This window comes from Aristolochia californica, unplaced genomic scaffold (assembly GCF_029961685.1).
Source record: "Aristolochia californica isolate CCGP_79_NKW_82.1479 unplaced genomic scaffold, dmAriCali1.0.hap1 SCAF_9, whole genome shotgun sequence".
NCBI classification, from domain to species: domain Eukaryota; kingdom Viridiplantae; phylum Streptophyta; class Magnoliopsida; order Piperales; family Aristolochiaceae; genus Aristolochia; species Aristolochia californica.
The window spans coordinates 32,526,067-32,548,246 of NW_027182290.1; the positions used below are offsets into that span (position 1 = coordinate 32,526,067).

At 39.0% G+C, this 22,180-nt stretch overlaps 4 protein-coding genes and 1 non-coding gene across 5 annotated transcripts; 4 read left to right on the forward strand and 1 right to left on the reverse strand.

Moving 5' to 3' along the window:
* The first annotated feature begins 545 nt into the window (after positions 1-545).
* LOC137942148 (putative pentatricopeptide repeat-containing protein At1g68930) lies at positions 546-3,268 on the forward strand. The gene has a single exon (XM_068787842.1). It carries the CDS (start codon positions 608-610, stop codon positions 2,837-2,839), a length of 2,232 nt encoding a protein of 743 aa, XP_068643943.1. The 5' UTR covers positions 546-607; the 3' UTR covers positions 2,840-3,268.
* A 4,757-nt stretch (positions 3,269-8,025) lies between these two features.
* On the forward strand, positions 8,026-8,107 carry TRNAS-GCU (transfer RNA serine (anticodon GCU)). The gene has a single exon. It is a non-coding gene; the product is annotated as a tRNA-Ser (tRNA).
* A 201-nt stretch (positions 8,108-8,308) lies between these two features.
* Positions 8,309-12,200, reverse strand: LOC137941465 (amino acid transporter AVT6A-like). Its single transcript, XM_068786897.1, has 5 exons — positions 10,864-12,200; positions 10,167-10,319; positions 9,549-9,752; positions 8,853-9,318; positions 8,309-8,718 (listed from the first exon to the last, which is right to left on the reverse strand). Exons 1-5 carry the CDS (start codon positions 11,285-11,287, stop codon positions 8,583-8,585), a joined length of 1,383 nt encoding a protein of 460 aa, XP_068642998.1. The 5' UTR covers positions 11,288-12,200; the 3' UTR covers positions 8,309-8,582.
* A 2,661-nt stretch (positions 12,201-14,861) lies between these two features.
* On the forward strand, positions 14,862-18,915 carry LOC137940797 (putative U-box domain-containing protein 42). The gene is made up of 4 exons (XM_068785923.1): positions 14,862-14,867; positions 15,216-16,391; positions 16,508-16,817; positions 17,218-18,915. Exons 1-4 carry the CDS (start codon positions 14,862-14,864, stop codon positions 18,792-18,794), a joined length of 3,069 nt encoding a protein of 1,022 aa, XP_068642024.1. The 3' UTR covers positions 18,795-18,915.
* A 590-nt stretch (positions 18,916-19,505) lies between these two features.
* On the forward strand, positions 19,506-21,705 carry LOC137942121 (biogenesis of lysosome-related organelles complex 1 subunit 2). Its single transcript, XM_068787806.1, has 2 exons — positions 19,506-19,772; positions 21,303-21,705. Exons 1-2 carry the CDS (start codon positions 19,677-19,679, stop codon positions 21,567-21,569), a joined length of 363 nt encoding a protein of 120 aa, XP_068643907.1. The 5' UTR covers positions 19,506-19,676; the 3' UTR covers positions 21,570-21,705.
* The last annotated feature ends 475 nt before the right edge of the window (positions 21,706-22,180 follow it).

Consider the following 22,180-nt stretch of genomic DNA (forward strand, 5'->3'; position numbering starts at 1 on the left):
AAAGGGCATCGAGATAGGCTTGCCTTTGGTTCGACTCGAACACTTGCCTCGCTTGATGCTAACTAAATAAACTCGATGGAGAAGGATGCCTCCGATGCCTAGCCAGTCAACCAGGAAGGAACGAGCCACTTCTAACACAAGTCTGACTCTAGCTTGTTTAGCGACGTCAGCAGATTCAAATTCCCATAATCTAAAAACAGATAAATTTACTAGCCCCGGCAGGCGATGGGAGAGAGGTGCCTGGCAGTCCCCTCCTGCAGACAGAGCTGGGATGGAAACTCGTCCCTGCTGTAATCTGGATGGTAGTGAGAGAGGCGGCTCTACCCCCGGGGTTGCATGCGACTAGCCTACGCGCCGGTGTAGTTACTGAAGGATCGATGAAATTGGTCTTTAGTAATGGAAATGCTGTATTTTGGTTGCTGCCGGTGCCGTAGCAGTATGCATCAAAACCTCTGCCGTGAAAAGTTGAATCTTCGGCAAATTGGCACCCTCAACATGGGATGATGGTTGCAGCTACTAGTGCGCCCCTAATTATGTCAGTATACTGCTACTACCTACCTTATAAACATACTTTGACCCTTATTTTCCCCGCGTAAACTGCATAGTCATGAGTTCTCTTCCAAATTACTACTCTTCTCTACTCAAACTGTGCTGCGAATCAAACAACCGTATTCAAGTGAAAAAGCTCCATTGTGTAATACTAAAAAGCCTGAAACAGATAGATACCTTTGTCTTCAACAACCTTGTGAGCGCGTACGCCAAGTTCAGGCAACTAGCCTACGCGCGACGTACGTTCGATCAAATTCCACAACCAAACCTCTTTTCGTGGAATGCCATTCTTTCTGCTTATTCAAAAGCTGGTCAGCTCCTTGATATGCAGCAAATTTTCAGTCGAATGCCAGACCGGGATGGTGTCACTTGGAATGCCATCATTTCAGGCCATGCCAATTATGGGTCACCATTCGATGCTGTCAAGATTTATAAACTCATGGTGCAAGAATATGACTTGGGTCCCAACAGGATCACCTTCTCCACATTGCTAATTCTATGTTCTAGTTATGGTATGGTCAATTTTGGCCGGCAGATTCATGGGCAAATAATAAAATTTGGGTTCAATTATTATGTTTTTGTTAGCAGTCCTTTGGTTGACATGTATTCAAAAGCAAGTTTAGTTGAGTATGCCAAATTGGTCTTTGAAGAAATACATGATAGGAACTTGGTGATGTATAATACCATGATGACAGGATTGTTCCGCTGCAACAAGATCGAGGATGCAAAACTTTTATTTAGGGAAATGCCTGAAAGAGATTCAATTTCATGGACTATAATGGTCACAGGGTTTACACAAAATGGTTTAAATAAAGAAGCACTTACTGTGTTCAGAGAAATGTGTCTTGAAGGTTCCCCACTTGATCAATACACTTTTGGAAGTGCATTAACAGCTTGTGGTAGCCTTTCTGCATTGGAACAAGGGAAGCAAATTCATGCCTATGTCATTAGGTCTGACTACATGAGCAATCTCTTTGTAGGTAGTGCTCTTGTTGATATGTACTCCAAATGTAGAAACATAAGCTCTGCTGAAAAGGTTTTTAAACGAATGAAAAATAAGAATGTTGTTTCATGGACAGCATTGCTTGTAGGTTATGGACAGAATGGTTTCTGCGAAGAAGCTGTAAGTATTTTCAGTCAAATGCAGAGAAATGGGGTCAGCCCTGATGATTTTACTCTTGGAAGTGTAATTAGCTCATGTGCCCACCTAGCAATTGTGGAAGAGGGCGCCCAATTCCACTGTCGAGCAATTGTGACAGGCTTGATTTCCTTTATAACTGTTTCAAATGCAATTGTTACATTGTATGGCAAGTGCGGCGGTATTGAAGATTCAATTAAGTTGTTCAATGAGATGGAGATTAAGGATGAAGTCTCATGGACTGCTCTAGTATCAGGGTACGCCCAATTTGGAAAAGCCAAAGAAACTATAGAGTTGTTTGAAAGAATGTTGAGAGAAGGGTTAAGACCTGACGGTGTAACATTTATTGGTGTTATCTCTGCTTGCAGCAGAGCAGGACTGGTGGAGAAAGGATGTCAGTACTTCCAATCCATGGTTGAAGATCATGGAATATCACCTTTAGACGATCACTATACTTGTATGATTGACCTATTTAGTCGAGCAGGGAAATTGAAGGAAGCTGAAGATTTTATTAAACAAATGCCTTGTCAGCCTGACGTGATAGGGTGGGCTACCTTGCTAAGCTCATGTAGACTACATGGTAATATGGAAATCGGGAAATGGGCAGCTGAATCTCTACTTGTATTAGACCCACAAAATCCAGTAAGTTATATTTTGCTCTCTAGCATCTATGCTTCCAAGAAGAAATGGGAGGATGTAGCTAATCTAAGAAGAAGGATGAGAGATTTGAGGGTGAGAAAGGAGCCTGGTTGTAGTTGGATCAAGTACAAAAATAAGGTTCACATATTTTCAGCTGATGATAAATCAAATCCATATTCTGATCAGATATATGCCGAGTTAGAGAAGCTTAACCACAAGATGTTCAAGGCAGGTTTTGTTCCTGATACGAGTTCAGTGCTGCATGATGTGGAGGAAAGGGACAAGATACGAATGCTCAGCCACCATAGTGAGAAGCTCGCAATAGCTTTTGGCTTGATTTTTGTGCCTAGTGAAGTGCCTATTAAGGTGGTTAAGAACCTTCGTGTCTGTGGGGACTGCCATAATGCTACAAAGTATATCTCAAAAATTACTGGACGGGAGATACTAGTGAGAGATGCTGCTCGATTTCATAGATTTAGAGATGGTGTTTGCTCCTGTGGAGATTTCTGGTGATGATTTTTTTTTCATTATTATGCTGATTTAACTTGATCACAACTAACTGCCCTCACTGGGGAAGAAGCCACTGCTACCTTGTTTGAAGTCGTCGAGAAGGCAGAAAACACAACTTGAGCTGTTTACCAGACCCAGTCAATATGGTGAGGGAGGCAAATCAGATGGCTTCCTGACTGGTTTATTTTGAGAGAAGGTATTCCATATTTGACTATCATACAGAGAAGAGTCTTGAAGGCAGCATAATGTGCCATACTGACCCTGCTCCACATTGAGAGATCAGGTTTTACAAACTATGAAAGCCAACTTACAGTAGTCTGCCTGGTCCTTGTTGGAACCAAAGTTTAAAGGCTGGAGAGGCTTATGCTGGAGGGTTTTCAATTATACCTCAGAGAGAGTCTTTCATTGAAGAAAACATATAAAAATATCATATGTTGAGGTAAATTCTTTTTGAAGAGGACATTAATTCTTTATAAACAGTAGATCATAAAATATGACTGTTAGCATCACTCATTTCTACAGCAACAGCTCTACAGTGCTCCATGTCCTCTGTGATATCTGCTCATAATTGTTGCTTCAGCTTGGTCACCATGATACAGATGGAAGCAAGTCTGTACTATAAACAAGGCACACAATTGGGTCTGTTGCATATAAAAGTTTTTCTCACACTGTTTTGTGAAACAAGTGAAATATTCTATTTATTTATCAAATGTTACTTTCTGTTCTGTCTATATTTATTTCTTTGCATTAAGCTGCAAATATGTGACGCTTTTACTTTTAGTTACATTTTATGGACTTCTTGATTTACAGATGAAAGTAGCCAGTTGCTTTTGTGAATGAGCTGTGGATGGCGTCAAGCAACAGTGTTTTATTTAACTTCTTCTCATCTTACTGAAACTTTTCACTGGCTGCAAACACTGTAACTTAGGGGTTTCATTGAAGTGACGGTGGGGAATTGCAGAGAAGGGAATAAAATACAAGTAATTCTTTTTTCAAAGTCCAAACTGCAATCTCTCATAATTTTAAGAATATAAGCAAATAATCCTCCTGCTGAATTTTGAGAAACAACTACAAGAAAACGTCCGAAACACTGTCCAGCTTTAGTTTTCTTCCTGTGATGTATGAACAGATTCTCTTTCACTCAGTTGCAGCTTCTGCACAGTCAATCAAAAACCATTTATTTTTCACTCAACCTAACTTCGTACTGTAACTTGTATGTTATAGCTTAAATTTTTAGAAATTAAACATCCTAATTCAATATTAACGAGAGCAATAAGAAGAAATAATCAAGTACGAAAAACACAAGATTTATACAGGTTTGACTCAAGTTGAAACTACGTCCTGTTTTTTGCCGCTGCAATTATTCATTATGATGATGAAAATAGTTTATAAGAGAAATCGCATACGTTCAAGTGTTTTTTTCTAACTTCTCTCTACAACAATTGATGATCCTCAATGATAACCCTAATAATGGTGACTCTACAACTTAACGTAAATATGGTGAAAATCTCAATGAATTCTGAGAAGCCAAAGGGAAGTACCTGTAGCTGTTTGCAAGTCTCTATAACTTCTGCCAAAGGAGCCCAATCACCAAAATTTCTTTCGATAAACTGGTAGGCAATACCACTTTTTCCTTTACCGATAATGAACAGTCCTCCCTTGATCTCACCTTCGCCTTTATAGTTGAAATCGATCCCGGTAGCTTTAGCACGCTTAAAATTAGCAATGGCACGGGAATTGAGTACAAAACCTGTTAAGAAACTGTCTTTCAACAATGCTCCTCCTCCGAGAGATTTGAAGAACTCCATGCTGCGGTCAAGAATTACCATCCCACCCCAATAGCGAGGCCAGAAGTCTTTAACCTGAAAGCATCAGCAGTTCAGAAAGTCTCTCTCATGGAGTGTAACAGGGTCCAATACCTAAAAGTTTATGTGAACATGCCTCAGAGTCGATCTGTTCATGAAGAACAGCAATCAGCTGAAATCCTAAAGCATCAAATATGGGTTTCCTTGCATAGAGCTGGTGCGCTTCAGCTCTGCACATTATGCACCTGTAATGCCATTCAGGGGCAAAGACTTAAAAATAAGGATTTGTAAAGTTCGTTAATGGCTGAACCTTCATCTGAAGAAGGGGAAGAGCATACCCTGGGCGACGAAGGCAAAGAATTACGGCTGGTTTATCGCCCCATAGCAGGGAGGCCTTCATGGGTGGAGCCTTAGTAGTCACCAATCTCTCCATTCCAATCTTATATTCAGGAGCAAGCTTTTGAATGGAGATGTTCTCAACTGAAGAGTAAGGAGCAACATCGTCTACAATAGGAGGAGCTGGTACACACCCACAGAGCCTAGCTTCAGCTGGTTCTGAAGCAACTATCCCCTTAAATACATAACCTTCTTTGATCTTAAGCTCCGCCATCGATTGTTCAACAGATCTTTCACTGAATGTGTTTTTCCGCATTGACGATCTTACGGATTGAATCTTTCTAGGATTTGTAGATGAACGTTCACTGCCATCAGTGCTTTCACTAACATTCGAAGTGGTCCTATTTCTTGCCGCAGGAACATAGTTGGGAGACATTGAAATTCCACAGGCTGAGGATCTATCAACAAAACGAGCAACATGACCTCGTCGCATGCCATATTGAGAGGAGAGAACCACAGTGCTTACAGTTAAAAGCTCAGAAGTAGATTTTCCAGAAGCCTCTAGCCTATCTGCATATTGCATCAAGGAGCGTTCATGGAGATACGATCTAATTTCCAGTGCATCCTAACACAAGAAAAACAAAGAAAGAAACTGTGAAGTTGAGAAACCATAGGATCCGCGAAGTTAAACTTGAACACGATGAAGCTGGTCAATAGCAAAAATCACTGCCACGAGGACTTCATATTCATCTTAATTATGATTGAGCAATACCATAACAAAAAATAGAGAACATTCAAAGGATAGGACTAGAATTAACCACGGATTCTTTGATCTATCGTTGAAAGCACATCAACATCTAGCCCACAAATCAGAAATGAAAAGAAAAACCTTTTGCTGCCGAGTCATATTAATGGCATCCATATCTTCTGAATTCATCATCTTCAAAGTGGGAACATCATCCCAACCTTCAGCCAGTAGCTTAGGGACCAGCTCTTTCAGAACTCCCTCTCCAACAAAATCTTCCACAGAGAAAGACGCCATGTTTGAGAAGCGAGAGACCTCAATAAGACCTCGAGCTTAAATGGCAAAGTTCAAAACAGTTGAACAATCATCGATGTAGGTTGTCTGAAATGCTGAGTCCATTTCTTGGAGAAGATATAAGCAAGAAACGACGTCAATGACGTAATAAAAAAAGGTTTAACACAGATCGATCGACAATGTCAATGGCGTAACAGTCTATCCAACTTTCATGCATTTGAAAATCAGTTTAAATAGGAATCGACAAAAATATACTACCAGTTGGAATATCCAAAGAGTTCTTTCAACGCAAAAGAAACCATGTCATTGAGGTTTCTCGGTTTACCCAGTGCAGGAGACTCGAAGCATCCTCCGTAGAGGTTGGCCGAATTGTAGAATCCATTAGAAACATCAAAACCACTAAAGGCCATGGACAACCAACGATATTGAACTCAAGACTCCAGACTTGATCGCGTGGAAGTTAACTCGGAAAGATCCAGGCATAGATCAACCGAGATCCTAAAAAAAAAATCCATATTATATCTACTTAGATCAATCTATACAGACGTTTAAAAAACCAAAACATCTCCACACGTAGCTACTGATTCACAGAACTGGCTTAACACTCGGATTCGGTCGTATGTAACAAGTAAAACGAACTTCAACTTCTGCCTTGATAATCGATCTCAGCATGGAAAAAAACAAAAAAACGGTCGCTAGGCAGGTTTAAGGAAAATAAGACGAGAGCTACCATACAAGCGCCATAAAACAACGATGGGATGATAATTGAAAATTTGAAAGCTGCGTACAGGCCGGAATTATTGTTGACGGATTAAAAAAAAGTGGGATTAGGTAGAAATGAAAGTGAGATGTTGGATTTAAAAAAGAAACACCAATTTTGTCTAATTCCACGTCCTGATTACAATTGAACAGGATGGGTCTCGCAGTTTAACGAGTCGTTGCCGCCGAAGAATTTCTGTCTTAAACATCAATGCTGTATTTGGAAATGCTAAAAAAATTGTAGTTGATCTAGTTTTGAATTAAAGTATCCTTTTTGCTAAGTTGCGGAGCCTAATTAACACCTTACCCTCTGGTGTGGATATATTGACTACTGTGTTATTAAGGGTAGTTTGAGAATTTTACTCTTGTATCGCGGTTACCCTAGTTTCCTCTTTATATTTGGGGTGCCGCTATTAGGGTTTTATCATCTGAGGAGCATCAGTTGCGGCCGAGAGAGGTTAGAGAAAAACAACACTTGTAAGTGTGTGCGATTTCTCTTGTAAACTATTTCATCTTCATAGTAGATTACTGCAGCGGCGGAAGACAGGACATAGTCTCACTTGTATAAATCTTGTTGTGTTTTTTCGTGCTTGTTTTTTCATTTATTCTACGATTATTATGATTGCTCTCGTTAATTTGAAATTAGGGCGTTTAATTCCTAACACTCTTATGAGATTATTGAAGCATTTATTACTTTGTGTACTCTCATGTTTCCACAAAACATATGTCTTTTATACATATCATTGCCCACTTGTGTTTTTCCTTGAATATCTCTTTTAGCCATCTATTATCTATAAGTTTGTACTTTTTCTAGAATTTCATTAAAGAATATAAAAATACTTGAAAGATGTTTTTTGGCATTTTGATAGATGTGCCATATGCAAAATAGATGATTCATCTTTGGCATAATAGTGGCTAATCCTTTGTCATGGCTGCACTTTAATTGATAAGTATGGTCCCTAAGCGGGTGGGAACTCATCCTGTCTCCCACATCTCTCTGTATGGGCCCAAACATAATCGACATAGTTGGTAGGCCAGGACCCAGGACGTCGGTGGTTCAATTATTCTCTGGATCCAACAATATCGCCCTTTGGTGTGTCCGGAGAGGTGGCTGTTGTGAGTCTTCAAAGTACTTCCAAGTACGTGTTTCACCCATGTCCCTTCTCACGTGAGATCGACAAGGGCCGGTCCGACCCAACAAATATAACTATTTCCTATTTAATTAAAGTTTGGAGTAATACATAGAAAATGTCACTTTGGCCGAGTGGTTAAGGCGTGTGCCTGCTAAGTACATGGGGTTTCCCCGCGAGAGTTCGAATCTCTCAGGTGACGAATATAACTTTTTTGCCACTTCATTCATCTCTCGGAACGAAAATTTTGTCAGAACTCTTCTGTAGCTTCATGCACCCACAGCTCTGTAGCAAGAATCTCTTTTCCTTAAAAGCATTTAGAAAAATGAAAGTTGAGAAGAAGCCAATTTAGTCCAGTATCTTCCCGTGTATCAATTGAAAGAAAAACGATTGTAGCACATCATGGACCAATACAGAGGTAGCATATATCTCCCATTGTATAATAAACGATTGTACATGATTACACAAACCAATTCTGCTTCTATACTACGCTACAAGCTCTCAACCTCTTATGAGAATGACACTAACCCACCACTATATATTGAACACTTACAGTTTTTTATTTGCTCAAACCATGAAAATCCTAGAAAACGAAACATGAAAATGTCTGCCCATGGCTGAACCATATATACAAGACGTGCTCAGCCCTTCAAATCTCCTATACGATCGTTCCGACCTCATGCACGAGGAGAGCTCTTCTTGAATAGGGAGTTGGCATCGCTGTAGATGGCCACTGCGTTTGAGAATACAGCCAGAACAATCATAAAAATCGACAAGATTTTGTCCTTCTTAGTAGCTATACCATGTGTATCCCTGAACAGAATTGAGATAAGTAAGCAAATTATAAATAAAAAAACAGTAAAATTGAATCAACACAGCGAGATTATATCAACGAAATAAGAGGTTTATCATTCGCCTTTCCCATTTTGTTTCTCATTTAAACTAACCTGAGGGTTATGGCAGCCGGAAAGATGAACCCAATGCAAACTGCAGCGGTTGCTCCAGTGAACTGAAATGCATCCCAAATGCTTGGAATGAAAGTTGCACCTAGAAAGACAGCAGCGATAAGCCCAAAGCTCACCAATACAAACCTTTTATTGTCTGTGGCCAAAGACCTAGCCGATGGAAATAGAAGGCCATCCAAGTTGAGCCGGAGCGCAAAGAAAATAATAGGGAAGACGAGCATGAGATGAACAGCATAACTAATGCGAACTGCATCGTTAAGTACAGAGCTATATGGAATGCCCAGATCAGTGTCAAAATTGGCCAGTACATCGTCAAGGGTAGATTCGCCAAAAAGGAGAAAACAAAAGAAGCTTGTCGCTATGTACAAAGTTGAACACAAGAGAAGGGATGCTTGGACAATATTTCTTGTCTGGGAGGTGTCCTCGAGCTCATTGTCTATGGTATGAACTGCAAAATCAAAAATACATCAGATTCTTCAAAATAAGTTGGTATTCATCTTTGGTAACAAATATATCGATCATATTCACTCAATTCATGAGTTAACAAAAATCTTCTTTTTTTGTTTTCAGTTCATCAAAACTAGTAAATTCCCATAACGGAGTTTTTTCCCACCAAAACAATGATTTTCCCAGTAACATACCATTGTAATGTTTATCAAAAAAAAAAAAAAAACATACCATTGTAATGGCAAATGTATGCAGTGACCAAAACAGGAACCACGGTGAAGAGCTTCCAGATGGATGATAAATCAGTAACTATGGGTAGGAAGCGAGGCATTTCAATGCTGCCATTTATCAGTTTGACAATGGTGATTCCAGCAGTAATAACAACAAATACCAAAGCTAGTGCAACTGACAAGGCCGAAGTGTATCTCAATGAATCTGCAGAACAAAAACATAACATCAAGAGAAAAGGTCAACTTCAACTTTGAGAGTCAACATACTCATGATCTCTTATTGAGGTCCTAGTACATCAGTTTAACTCTGACTTTTCCTCTATTGTATTCTTGACTCCTAGTTCAGTCCAATGTTTACCAGTGCACTATGTTTACAAAGTTGAACATGAAGAAACGCTACAATGAAATGAAAGAAAAACCTTCCATATTTTAATCGTCAAAAAGTTTTTTAGCCATCTTAACTTTAAGAGCCTATTATTTACACACTTCTTCAAAAAAAACCTTTAAGAGCCTATTAGATACTTCAAAGAAGAAGCTGGCAGCACTAAATAAATTGATTGCCTTTGGGAAGAGAAGTGGATAACATAACTACTGTTGTCAACAAATAAGCTAAACTTACCAACACGTTTGAAACAAGCCAATGGAGCAAACACTGCAAGAGTTGTGAGAAGCAGAACAAAGATGCGTTCATTCCACCAGTGGTCCCCAAACCATCCTTCCAAGATACCTGAGTGATGTAGTCCATTTGAAGTTGTTCCAGAAAGCACATCACCTAACCACATGAACAGAGAAACCCATTAGGTTTCTGAATTTATTCGCAGAAGGAGCAACACAAAGCCATGAATCACCAAATCCATAATAAAACAAAAAACAAGAGAATGACAGATGTAACTGATATATGAGCTAGATAAAATAAATGAGAAGTTCAAAGGTTTTCAAGGGAGGTACTCTGTAAAGTATACCACTAAATGAATTTGTTTCAAAAGGACCACGAGATAAGATTTAGATAACTGTAATTTGTAAGTACATAATGAGATTAACGGGATATAACAATAAATTAGTTTCCACATAAAAATAAATACGGCTGATTGAGATTGAGTTATTCAAACGTCATAATTAACTTGACCATAATCGATAACAGTTGCTCCATCAACGCAATGTGAAATAGTTTGATGAAGTGGTGGGAAAGCAGATTGATCTTTATAATGGCCATCATATTCAGATAAACTTCAGACAAATCATATAGAAACTCCAGCTAACATCAAAATCCAGTTGGTCAGAAAAAAAATAAAAAATCGTTAGAAGTAGAGCTTTACCGATGATAATCATATAGACAATAAGTACCCCAACATTGTTAATAACAACACAAACTTGCAATAGGATCCTCCCTGTCTTTCCGAAGGCGTCCGCCATCACTGCTCCGTATGAAGACGACTGTCCAGCCTTGCTAAACCTGAGAAGCAACTCAATTGACGCCTCCGTGAGAAATGCCATAAACACAATCATGGCAATTCCAGGTGCAAGCCCTAAAACTTTCATCGTCGCCGGCAGAGCCATAATTCCGGCTCCCACAATGGTAGTGGATAGGTTGAAGACAGCTCCCGGGAACGATGCTCCATTGAACCCATCATGAGCGATGTCTTCCTCATGCTTCGGCAGCAGTGGAGCATTCTCATCAACAACCGGCTTGGGTTTACGGTGCTTCTTCTCCTTAACCGGCGCCCGGTTTTCAATCGTCATTTTCCAACGTATATATACGAAATATACAAAAATATACAGATCTTGCAAAACCCTAAAAACCGCCGGAAAACGGCCTTATTCCACAATCCAACAAAATCTAAACGTGAAACTGTAAAAGCGATATGTTCCTTAGCAAGAGCTTCGAAAGTTAAGATTCCTCAAAAGGCACAACAGATTAACGAGAGAAATAAGTTTCCGCTGACTCCCTTGTACGGAGATAATCCTATGGCAAACTCCTTCAAAATAACAGATCAGGACGCGGAGAATGGCGAGATAAAACCTCAGAACGGGTCAAATTGGATAATGGAATTTGTCCAGAGAACCGATCCACGGACTCTTTTCCTCTATGGACCGATCCTCCGTAAAAAATGAGGAAATTTCTTCGAAACTACAGAACAGGCAACCCAAGCAAACAATAGTTCAGAAATAAAAAGGAAGAAGAGACGCTTCGATTGGACAAGAAATCCACCTAGCAAATACCAAAAACTCAAAACAAGACAGCGGACCACCAGAAAAGAAAGATGAACAAAAGGTTCTCCTGGATTACACCCTCCTTTCTCCTATCCGGATTCCTCTAATCCCCGCTGATCAATGAGGATATATAAGAAAGCCTTCCGTTTTCCACACGTTTTACTTTTGTCCTTATGAAGAAAACCAATAATTCGAGATATTCTTCCCACTGCGCTGACATAAACGTCAGAAATGAGGTTTTAAAATCGGACGAAAAGAAGAAAAGCAAGAGAGAATGCCAGAGAAGAAAAAGTTTCCCAGACCCGGGGCGCCTCCCCCTTCCCTCACCTTCGCCGCCGAAGTAATCTCGTTTTATACTCTTTGCCTCTCTTTGATCTAGTCGTCACCCTGCTCTTCTCGAGGTATTACAGAACCGCCACCATTTCCGTATTTCCCTCTTTGGGCATCGTCACTCTGGTCCAGATTTTTGGGTCTATGAATTACATTTGACTGGCTGAATCTAACTCTGGCCCGCCAATGGATTCCGCGTACAAAATATCTTCCCTGCCGGAGAGCAGGCCCCACTTAACATAAAAACCGCTAAAATCAACCTAATCATGGGTCCCAGTCGAATTAATTTAATAAACATGTGCCCCACACCTAACACGTGTCACGTATGAGTGACGAGGCATCTTTGTTGGTGGATCTCGTGTGCAAGAAATGGATTTCCCGCTTTATTATAAATAATTTAATTTTTAAAACTTTTAATAGAATTTAACTTCGTGAAATGATTTAATTAATTTTAAATATTTTATTTAGATATTTTTACTTAAGTTTCAGTTATTTAATTTATCCTTTATTTACTCGCGTAAATAATCCAAAATGACCTTTAGGGGTTAGTGCATAATGTAAGGGGAAGGGGAAAGTGGAATTATAAGTGAAGTACTTTCCCTAGGGAAAGTGAGTGTAAAGTATTTATTTGTGTTAGTATACGTAATAAAAAATATAGTATAAAGTACTTGTTTCTGTTAATGTGCACAATGGAAAGTGCAATAGATTTTTTATTAAATAAAATATTTTGATATATCTGACTTTCAGAAAATTAAATTAATATTAGTTAATAAATAAAATATATTAAATATAATAATTAAACAAAATACTTACTTTATATTAATAAAATTGTAATCAAAATTTAATTTTTTAATATCTAAATATGAAATAATTATACAAATATTGTACGACATAGTGTACTATATAAATATCATAATAATAAAAATAAAAATAATACATTATAACTCAAACAGGCTAGGAGGCACAAGGGAATTGTACTCGCTCCCCCATCCTGCACGTGAGAATATCTAAGATTATTTATTTATTAATTTTTAACTACTCAAATAATTTATTAATTATTTAAGTATTAATCAGTAAACATATTTTAGTAATTTATATTAGAATTATTATATTTTTTTATTACCATAAATTCAACATTAATTATAATACACATTTCACTATTATACCAATCATTAATCATTAATTTTTAGTTAAATTAAATATTAATTAACCCTTCGTTGTTAATTACTATTAACAATGGTAATGTCAGGTTTCTTTGAAAATTCCACCTGGTTGCCTTGAAAATAATACTAATAAATCACACAAGGAAACATCTGAATGTGCGGGAAATGAGGAAAATCATAAGGTATGCAAAGAAGTGGTTCTTTCGAATCGAGTCGGAGAAGTTGCAAGAGGGGAGAGAAGTCGTCGGTGATGGGGACGGCAAGAGGGAGAATCAAGCGTCGGGGAGAGGTCGCAAAAGGGGCGATTGAAATCGCTGACGATCGTGAGCGAAGGAAGAGCCGGAAAGGTTGCAGAGAGAGGAGAGATGTCGCCGAAGGTCGTTGGTGCTGGGGACGACAAGAGGAAGGGAGTTGAGCGCCGGAGACAAGGTCGCACAACAAAGGGCAATGGAAATCGCTGAAGGTCACGAGCGAGTGAGAGAAATTTTTTTTTTTCTCTGAAACCCTCGTTCGACAGAGCTTCCTTCCCGACAACCCGAGCCCGAGACGTAATTGAGCGAGGGAAAGTGAATTTAGAGTTTAACCCCTCTGAATTCACTTACCATCGTTTTATGCCTAAAACGGGGGGGGGCAGCGAAATACATCAGTATTTCACTTTCCCCATGTACTTACGCTGCGCACTTACCCGACGTAAGTGAAATACATTTTACTTACGCTGCGCACTAACATGGCCTTAGTTAATATAGATCCATTAAATATATAATGAAAGACAAGGAAAAAAATTAAAATATAACTTAGATTTACCAAATTCAAGCTCAAGATTGAAAGGGTTAGATGAATTCATTAATGAAAATCTATAAAAAACAGAGATTATAGATAAGAGACTATGTTAGACTTTTGGTTTGAAATAGGCGGCGTGTTAGTTGAGCAATAAATATTCTAATAACTCCTGCAAGCAAATGGCGATAACCTTACCAATCACATAGAGATGACGCATATTATAGTGATTACTCTGTTAACAATGAAGAACAATTGTGCAAGTCAAACCAATTCATGAAAATTAGCTCCTAATTATATTGGAATGAAGTGGGTAAGATAGGTTGAGCCAAGATTTTTTTTTGTTTTCAATTTTTTCCAGAAAGGACGATTGAGACTTAGGCTGCAGTTTTATGATTTCATGAGGCCCTGAAGTTCTCAAGTTTAATTCTCTGAAGTTGTTGAGTATATAATCAAGGAAATTACCCAGCTGGGATCGAGTAAAATGTTCAACATCATCCTTGAGTCACCACCTTCTTACAGAATCCATTGATAGGAGGAGGAGGATCGTTCTTCCCATGGTAGAACCTGAAGGTTATTTGTATTACTCTCATACGGAGTCCCTCTTTTCCTTGTTCATTATCACTGTTGAAATTATTTATTAGATCATGTGATCATCAGCTGCTTAGTTTAGTGAAATTAAAGCCAGGTTAAATATGGACACAGGGTCTAGAGGTCTTGACTACTTCAGTAGATTCCTCCTCCGTCCCAAGCTGTATTGTCGACCGTTTCTTCGTCTGGGGAGATAACAGTGGCTCCCCGGAGACCCCTTTTGCAGCGGCAACATCAATCAGATGTCGGTAAGTGCTTGCCTTCTCCTTCTCTTCTTAAAACTCTTGTATGTGTTGCTTATCTGCCATGAATATTAGATGCTATCAAGATTGGCATGAAGATGAGTTTATTGATCTTGTGCAAAACTGAAAAGATATAAAGCATACACAAGTAAACCCCCTGTTCATGTACAATTTTTTATATTCAACAAGCTCTCCAGTAAGGCTTAACATGAGTTGTTTGTCCCTGTGACATTAATATAACTGAATGAATGCTTGAGAAATGAGAATACTGTCGGTCGGTTTCTCTTCTTCTTTCTCCTATGGCGTGTATCGGAAATAGATTCATGGAAATCACATTTCCAGCTCTTTGTGCAGCTGAGGGAGGATACAAACTCGATATTGATTCTTGCGCAAACCATAGTTACATCTATTGCGGAGACTATCCAGTTAATAGTCGACATAGAGATTGAGACCGAAACTTTCATGGAGGTGGGCTGCTATCTCCATCGGGCCTTCCCGGCAGTGATGGAGTTACGGACAACAGAAAATACTCCAAATGCGTCGGAGATTTTGAATTCACTTTTGAAGAATGTCAATTTGGCAAAGGATCTTATTTCAAAATGCAGCAGTTCAAGTCCCTCAGTTTCGAAAACTGAACTTGACGGTGTAATTAGTGGGCTGGAGAGTGTCGTGAGAAGTATCGGGGAGAACTTAAGCTGTATACCATCTTCTACCTTTGAAAACAATGGGTATGCAGAATGTGCTGTTCGTTCAATGTCAAGAGAAATGCAAAGTTGTATCTTTCAAACGGGCGGAATCCAAATGTTGGAAGTCGAAAGCTGCAAGGAAGACCACTCATGTATGAAACGGAGTGTCAGTAAAGAGCAACCAGTCATAACTGAGAATGAACTTGTTTCCTTGCAAACTGACGCGCAGAGTTCTGGTACAACCTCAGAAATACATAATGGAGACATGCCTCGTTTGGTTGATTTTCTAAGAGTAACTTATTCAAGACAAGGAAGTAATGGAAGTGGTAAACAACCTCTGAAAACTCTGCCACAGGTGGCAGAGTACATGGAGCCTTTGTATGAAACCTTCTTCTGTCCATTAACAAAGAAGTTGATGGATGATCCAGTCACCATTACAAGTGGGGTGACTTATGAAAGAAGAGCCATAACAGAGTGGTTTAACAAATGTGAGGATGGGTCAGAGAGTCTTTTGTGCCCCATCACGGGGCAGAAACTGGAGAACAGATTCTTAAACACCAATTTAGCTTTGAAAACTACTATAGAAGAGTGGAAGGAGAGAAATGAAGCAACAAGGATTAAAGTAGCTCGGACTGCTTTGTCTTTGGCGAGTTCAGAAAGTATGATTGGTGAAGCACTCCAAGATTTGCAGGTTCTTGGCAAAAGAAGAAAAAATAGGGTGCAAATAAGAGACATAGGGTTGATACCTTTGCTTGCTGGATTTTTAGAGCATGAAGACACGAAAGTGAGATGTGAAACACTTAAAACATTACAGCTGTTAGCGGAGGATGATGATGGGGGAAAGGTGAGGGTATTTATTTTCTCTATAAAGTTCCAAAATCTCTCTGAGGCATCTTTTTCAAACAGAAATAGAACACTCGTAGCCTCATTTTGAACTTTCAGCTGACACTGTTTGTGCAGGAAAGCATTAGCCACACAAAGGCTATTCCTACAACTTTTCAGATGTTGTCAAGCGACAGACCTCCAGAAAGACACTTGGCATTGTCATTTCTATTGAAAATTTCAAGATCTGAACCACTGTGTGAGAACATGGGATCAGTGGGTGGAGGCATTCTGAAACTAATTACAATGAAGTATAGCACACAGGAAGATGCTTCAGCTGCAGAGAAAGCAGATGGTGTTCTAAAGAACTTGGAAAAATCTCCGAAGAATATTAAGCTCATGGCAGAAAATGGCCTCCTGGATCCGCTTCTGAACCATCTTACTGAAGGTTCGTCCTTGTGCCCTTACTGAAGTCTCTGTAGTTATTAGTACCCGGCTCACCAGTTGCATGCCAGGTCTTATATAATAAACTATATAATAAGCTCTGCTTCATATCAATCTTTACTATAAGAACTACAACTCATAACAGTGTGACACCATAACTAGGCACATTAAAAGCTATTGTTAGTCTCCAATCTCAAAATGCTATTAGTATACCACGTACCGACAGAAACGTATATATCCTTCACCAACAAATGAAAGGTCCCAACTGTTTTAGTTCTTTAAATCACTTCATAAGTACACTTGAGGGACCTCGCCCCAGGTTTGCAAAGTTTCTATATACAATTAAGATTAACTTTTTTGAGTCACCGACTGGGGAAGTTTATGAATCTCAATAATGAATACAGGATCTGAAGATACGCAGATGGAGATGGTAAGCTGCCTTGGAGAAATTGGTCTCACAGCTGATGCAAAAGCCTTTGTGGCTGGGAGAGCTTCCAACGCCCTTTTCAAGATGATACACAGTGGAAATAGCCTAACACGCAAGGCTGCATTCAAGGCTCTAGTTCACATATCAGATCACCACCCAAGCAGCAAGTTACTCGTTGAAGTTGGCATCATATCCATTATGATTGAGGAATTGTTCACTCGGAGAATCTATGATGAACCCATGGATTCAAAAGAAGAATCTGCTGCAATACTAGCAAATATACTTGGATCAGGGGTGGATTTGGAGACTCTTAAAGTAAATCCACATGGACATACCATGACTTCTGAGTACACAGTATATAACATCATCTACATGCTCAAAAGCTCAGGAACTGATGAATTTAACAAAAATCTCATAAAGATTCTTCTCTTCCTGACCAAATCGCCTAGAGCAATGGCTAGTATTGTTTCAGCAATCAAAGAGGCAGATGCTACCTACAAGTTGATTGAACTCATAGACTCCCTCCAGGAAGAGCTCACTGTTGTATCAACAAAACTACTTATTTGTCTCTCTGTTCACATGGGTCACACCATAGCAGATAGACTATGCAAGACAAAAGGGCAACCGGAGAACTTGATAATTAAGCTTGACACAGTTCGGATAACTGAAAAACATGCAGTTTGGGCTAGTTTACTATCTAAACTCCCTCACCAGAATCTCACACTCAATCTGGCTCTGCTTCATAAAGGGGTAGTACCCACAGTTCTACAAAGAATTCATGAAATTCAAAGAGGTGAGACAAGAGGAAGCAGGTGCACTAGCGCATACCTTGAAGGTCTAGTGGGTACTTTGGTTAGGTTGACAACCACCTTATATGATGCCCAAATACTTTTCTTTGCAAGGAGTCACAATTTGGCATCAGTCTTCACGGAACTGTTGATGGGGACAGGCAGTGATGAGGTTCTAAGACTAGCAGCCATTGGACTCGAAAATCTTTCATCAGAATCTATACATCTATCCAGACCACCCCAAAAGAAGAACCACAAGTTCAAACTGCTGCGCAAGTGTTTCTCAATGGTTCCAACCCAGAACAAGAAGCTACCACTCTGCCCCGTTCACAGAGGGGAATGCTCCTCAGAGACCACCTTCTGTTTGGTTGAGTCACATGCTCTGGAGAGGCTCTTGGCGTGTTTGAAACATGAGAATGTTCAGGTGGTGGAGGCAGCTTTGTCAGCTTTGTGTACCTTGTTAGATGATAAAGTGGATGTAGATAAGAGTGTAAGTGTGTTGAGCGAGGTGAATACAATCCAATATGTGTTGAATGTGCTGAGAGAACACAAGCAGGAGACTGTGTGGCAGAAGTCATTTTGGGTGATCGAGAGGTTTTTAATGAAGGGTGATACGTCTGTGAATGATATATCAAACGACAGGTTCTTGCCTTCTACTCTGGTAAGTGCTTTCCATGGTGGGGATAGTAGCACGAGGCAGATGGCAGAGAAGATACTGAAGCATTTGAACAAGATGCCCGCTTCCTCCAGCAGGTCGAATCTTTAGGAACATGGAAATTGAGAGCTATTTCCTTCACCACTGCTCCTGTCAGTGGATAGGACTATTTGGTTCATGTCAACGCCAAATACGTTTTTTTTTTTCTGCTTTTCTTGGTTTGAAATTTACTGTAAATACTTATTCAAAAGAAATTTTGTCTTTGTAATCTTTAGTTTTTTGTTGTATGTAGACTGCAGTAGCAAGAAAAGCTTCACAAGAACTGTGAACCATCCACCATTTTATGCAGGGAAGCTGGAAAATCTCTATACCCTTGCTCGCAGCTTGCTGCCTCTCCTTATAGACAAACTTTGGAAAAGTTTAACCTGAGTTTGTAAGTTACAAAGTTTACTGTAAACTAACTTATTGGCTCTGGAAGGAGGATGGCTGGCCAGATTTTTCGAGCAGGGTGGTGAATCTTTTTAAGCAAATACTTATATTTTGAAGAATTATATTATAATAATTAAAACCTCTTTCTATGCTTCAGAAACAATTTTTTATGGATAATAAAACCGTGAAATATGGCCAGATATTGAAAGATATAACACACTCTTGTATTCGATCAAGATTTCTTAGATGGCTGTCTTTGAAACATGTCATATAAGGGGGATAGATTTGATAATATATTTATAAATTTTATATTTAAAAATACGAAAAAATACAATATTAGAGGGCATATAAGAAATATCAAATGTTCTTTTCTCCAGTCTTGATCCTGTTTTCTTCTTTTCCTTGTAAACCGTAGTTACAGTTGCTCCCAGAGTCGCGGGAGTTGGAACTTGAAAATTCCAATTCTTCAGCGGCTTCCTGTAGGCTGTGCCCAAGAGTGCCCTATTTGTTGTCAATCGGAGAGTTCTACCGTTCAACGGTGAAAGTTCGAGATCGTAGCTTAGGATGGAAGAGAAGGCGAAGGCACAGCGAGATGCCCTCGCGGAGTCGTTGGAGGTTCTCTTCGCTAACATGTCCGTGATGGTAAAGGGGGAGCTACAGGTTTGTGCCGATTCCTTTCCAACTACTGGGCCCTTCTCTTGATTTGATTTTTTGTGACCTTCATGGGGTTTCTGAATTGTATGGGGTTTCTGAATTGTAAGGTGTTCTCCCAAACTTGGATTTTTTCTTGTTTTGCCTTTTGTATCCTTTGAAATTTTGAATTAGTAGATTAGGGTTTGAAAGAGGTGGATAGTAGAATCTTTTGCAGGTCTACTTTTGGTGCAATTTTTGTTTCTGTTAATTCAGAACAAGGAAATCTACTTAGTGTTAAGGGTGAGTTACCTTTGATAGAGTATTGGATGCTTTATCCAGGGAAAATAGAATTCTACCAGATGCTTAGTTGGATAGCCTGGTCTGTGTTGGCGGCCTTCAGTTTCCCCCATGTTTAGAAAAGAGGTGAGAGCCTACATTTATCAGATTGATTGTTGATCTGCTCAGTACTCTTGCCTGACTCATTGATCGGGAGAATCAGGTGAACAAGGTTATTTGTACATTTAATTGGTCTTGGATAGAACAGAAATTAAACATTTGGTACACCAATTTCTTAATTTAATCACTGGATTTGAATTATTGGCTTAAGCATCATGTTTTATGTCTATTTTGTCTTTTATAATTTTTATTTCTTTGTTTTTGTGCTTAATGCCTGTTTCAGTTTCTTTTCTTTCCTATGATAAGATCATGAGATAATGGCTTATTATTAATAAAATTTTAGTACCTGACATTTTAAAGATTAAGAATTTGGGTGCAGTCAAGAGTTGGTGCACTTTGTCGAACTAAAAAGGACTCAATCTAGAAACTGGTAGCAAAAAGGCATGGAAGTGGACAAATCACTTTCCAGCAGAATTTCACACTCTGTCACCTATTATGCATTTTTTCAAGGAGTTGTTAAGTTCTGAGCTGTGAACTGTTTTAAATTGGAGATCATGCTAAAACATGCAAACATTAAAAAAACAAAGAGATTCAACTCAGGAAACTATCTGTTCCAGGAGCATGATGATTTTCTCATGTAGTGTGGAAGCTTGAGTTTACCGTATTTGATCTGAAGTCTCAATAATCATGTCCAACTTTGTTGAGGAAGTTCCGAGGACTTCAAGTCCCTGCAGTGACATTCACCAAAAAAAAAAAAATCATTGTGATAAGTACTGTCTCCGAAAGATTCTACTAATGCTTACTGTGAGAAATGGGTGAAATTCTTCACATGGATGCTGGAAAATTATATCAGAGATGGTTCCTCTCCATCTTCTCTTATTTCTGGAGTCTGCCCAGGGAAAAATAGTTTTTTAGCTGTTTCACAGACACGAAAAGGTTGAGTTAGTTACTCTTTGAGTTTTTACTTTTTCCCATATGTTGTCTGCTTCAACTTGTTCTTTCTTGCTTGCTAATAGACAGTGATTTACTGTCTTTCTTTGCTTATGGTTGAACAAATCTTGTGTGGGGAAGGAGGTCAGGTTTTTGTGTTTTTACTGCACGTGATAAAGAAGATGATACAAGGTTATTCATTCTTTGTCCTTGTTTTTCTTCCGTCATCAGGGAGCAAATAACCAGCTAGAACTTCTGGAGAAGATGAACTTGAGAGTTGCAGAGGAATACAACAGCTTTGGTGATGTAGCATCTGGATTAAGGGTCTTTGTGGAGCAATTGAAGGAGAAAAATGGGAGCTTTGATGAGTATATACAGCAAATTGATACAATAGATCAGCAAGTTACAGAGTTCGAAGCTGTAGTCTCAATGCTTGATAAGTATGTCAGTTTATTAGAATCAAAAGTACAACAGGCTTTTAGCAATTTGGCCAGTTAGATGAGATTGTGCTATGGGCATTTCAAATTATTGAATATTATTGTCTCGGTTTGTACAGTTCAATTAAAAGCTGTTTAATGAACTTCTTGAGTATGTGCTCCCTTTGTACATAGTTTGTGTCTTTTGCACTGAGGAAAGTTTGAACTAACTGATTATATTCATTAATAGGTACATACTGATCCAATACAAAAAATAATTTAGTTCGAAACATGTAAAACGGTTATCTCAGCCGTCTGATCATGATCGGGACATACCATATCAGTGATTTTATATCGAAACCTTATAAGTTGATTACGCAAGTATGATACCCCTTTTATACCTTTTTTTCTTCCTGTTTGTCCATTAAACCCTAGACCTAAAAGACAAATTTAGCATCATTTGCAATAGTTCGAAATTTGTTAAGAAAAAGAATTCTCTATTTGACATTAGCTTCCTTCCAATACAATCTTTCCCAATTTTCTATTGCAGCCTGTCCTACATGCTTTGCATTGAAATGAGCAGGAAATAACAGTTACTTCCCTTGTTTTCAGCTCAGTTATTTGTTGTTTGACCATAGTAACGATAGCTTAACAATACGGGAATGATAAATCTTCACAAGCTGCTTCAGGTCC

What these genes read in the sequence shown, in the direction of transcription:
- LOC137942148 (XM_068787842.1), top strand. Translation starts at nt 608, where the DNA reads ATGAGTTCTCTTCCAAATTACTACTCTTCTCTACTCAAACTGTGCTGC.
- LOC137941465 (XM_068786897.1), bottom strand. Translation starts at nt 11,287, where the DNA reads ATGACGATTGAAAACCGGGCGCCGGTTAAGGAGAAGAAGCACCGTAAA. An exon ending in GGCTTGTTTCAAACGTGTTG is followed by an intron (nt 9,753 to 10,166) that starts GTAAGTTTAGCT and finishes TTTGTTCTGCAG; the next exon opens with ATTCATTGAGATACACTTCG. An exon ending in CCGGCTGCCATAACCCTCAG is followed by an intron (nt 8,719 to 8,852) that starts GTTAGTTTAAAT and finishes AATTCTGTTCAG; the next exon opens with GGATACACATGGTATAGCTA.
- LOC137940797 (XM_068785923.1), top strand. An exon ending in AGGATGATGATGGGGGAAAG is followed by an intron (nt 16,392 to 16,507) that starts GTGAGGGTATTT and finishes CTGTTTGTGCAG; the next exon opens with GAAAGCATTAGCCACACAAA. An exon ending in TCTGAACCATCTTACTGAAG is followed by an intron (nt 16,818 to 17,217) that starts GTTCGTCCTTGT and finishes TAATGAATACAG; the next exon opens with GATCTGAAGATACGCAGATG.
- LOC137942121 (XM_068787806.1), top strand. Translation starts at nt 19,677, where the DNA reads ATGGAAGAGAAGGCGAAGGCACAGCGAGATGCCCTCGCGGAGTCGTTG. An exon ending in TGGTAAAGGGGGAGCTACAG is followed by an intron (nt 19,773 to 21,302) that starts GTTTGTGCCGAT and finishes TTCCGTCATCAG; the next exon opens with GGAGCAAATAACCAGCTAGA.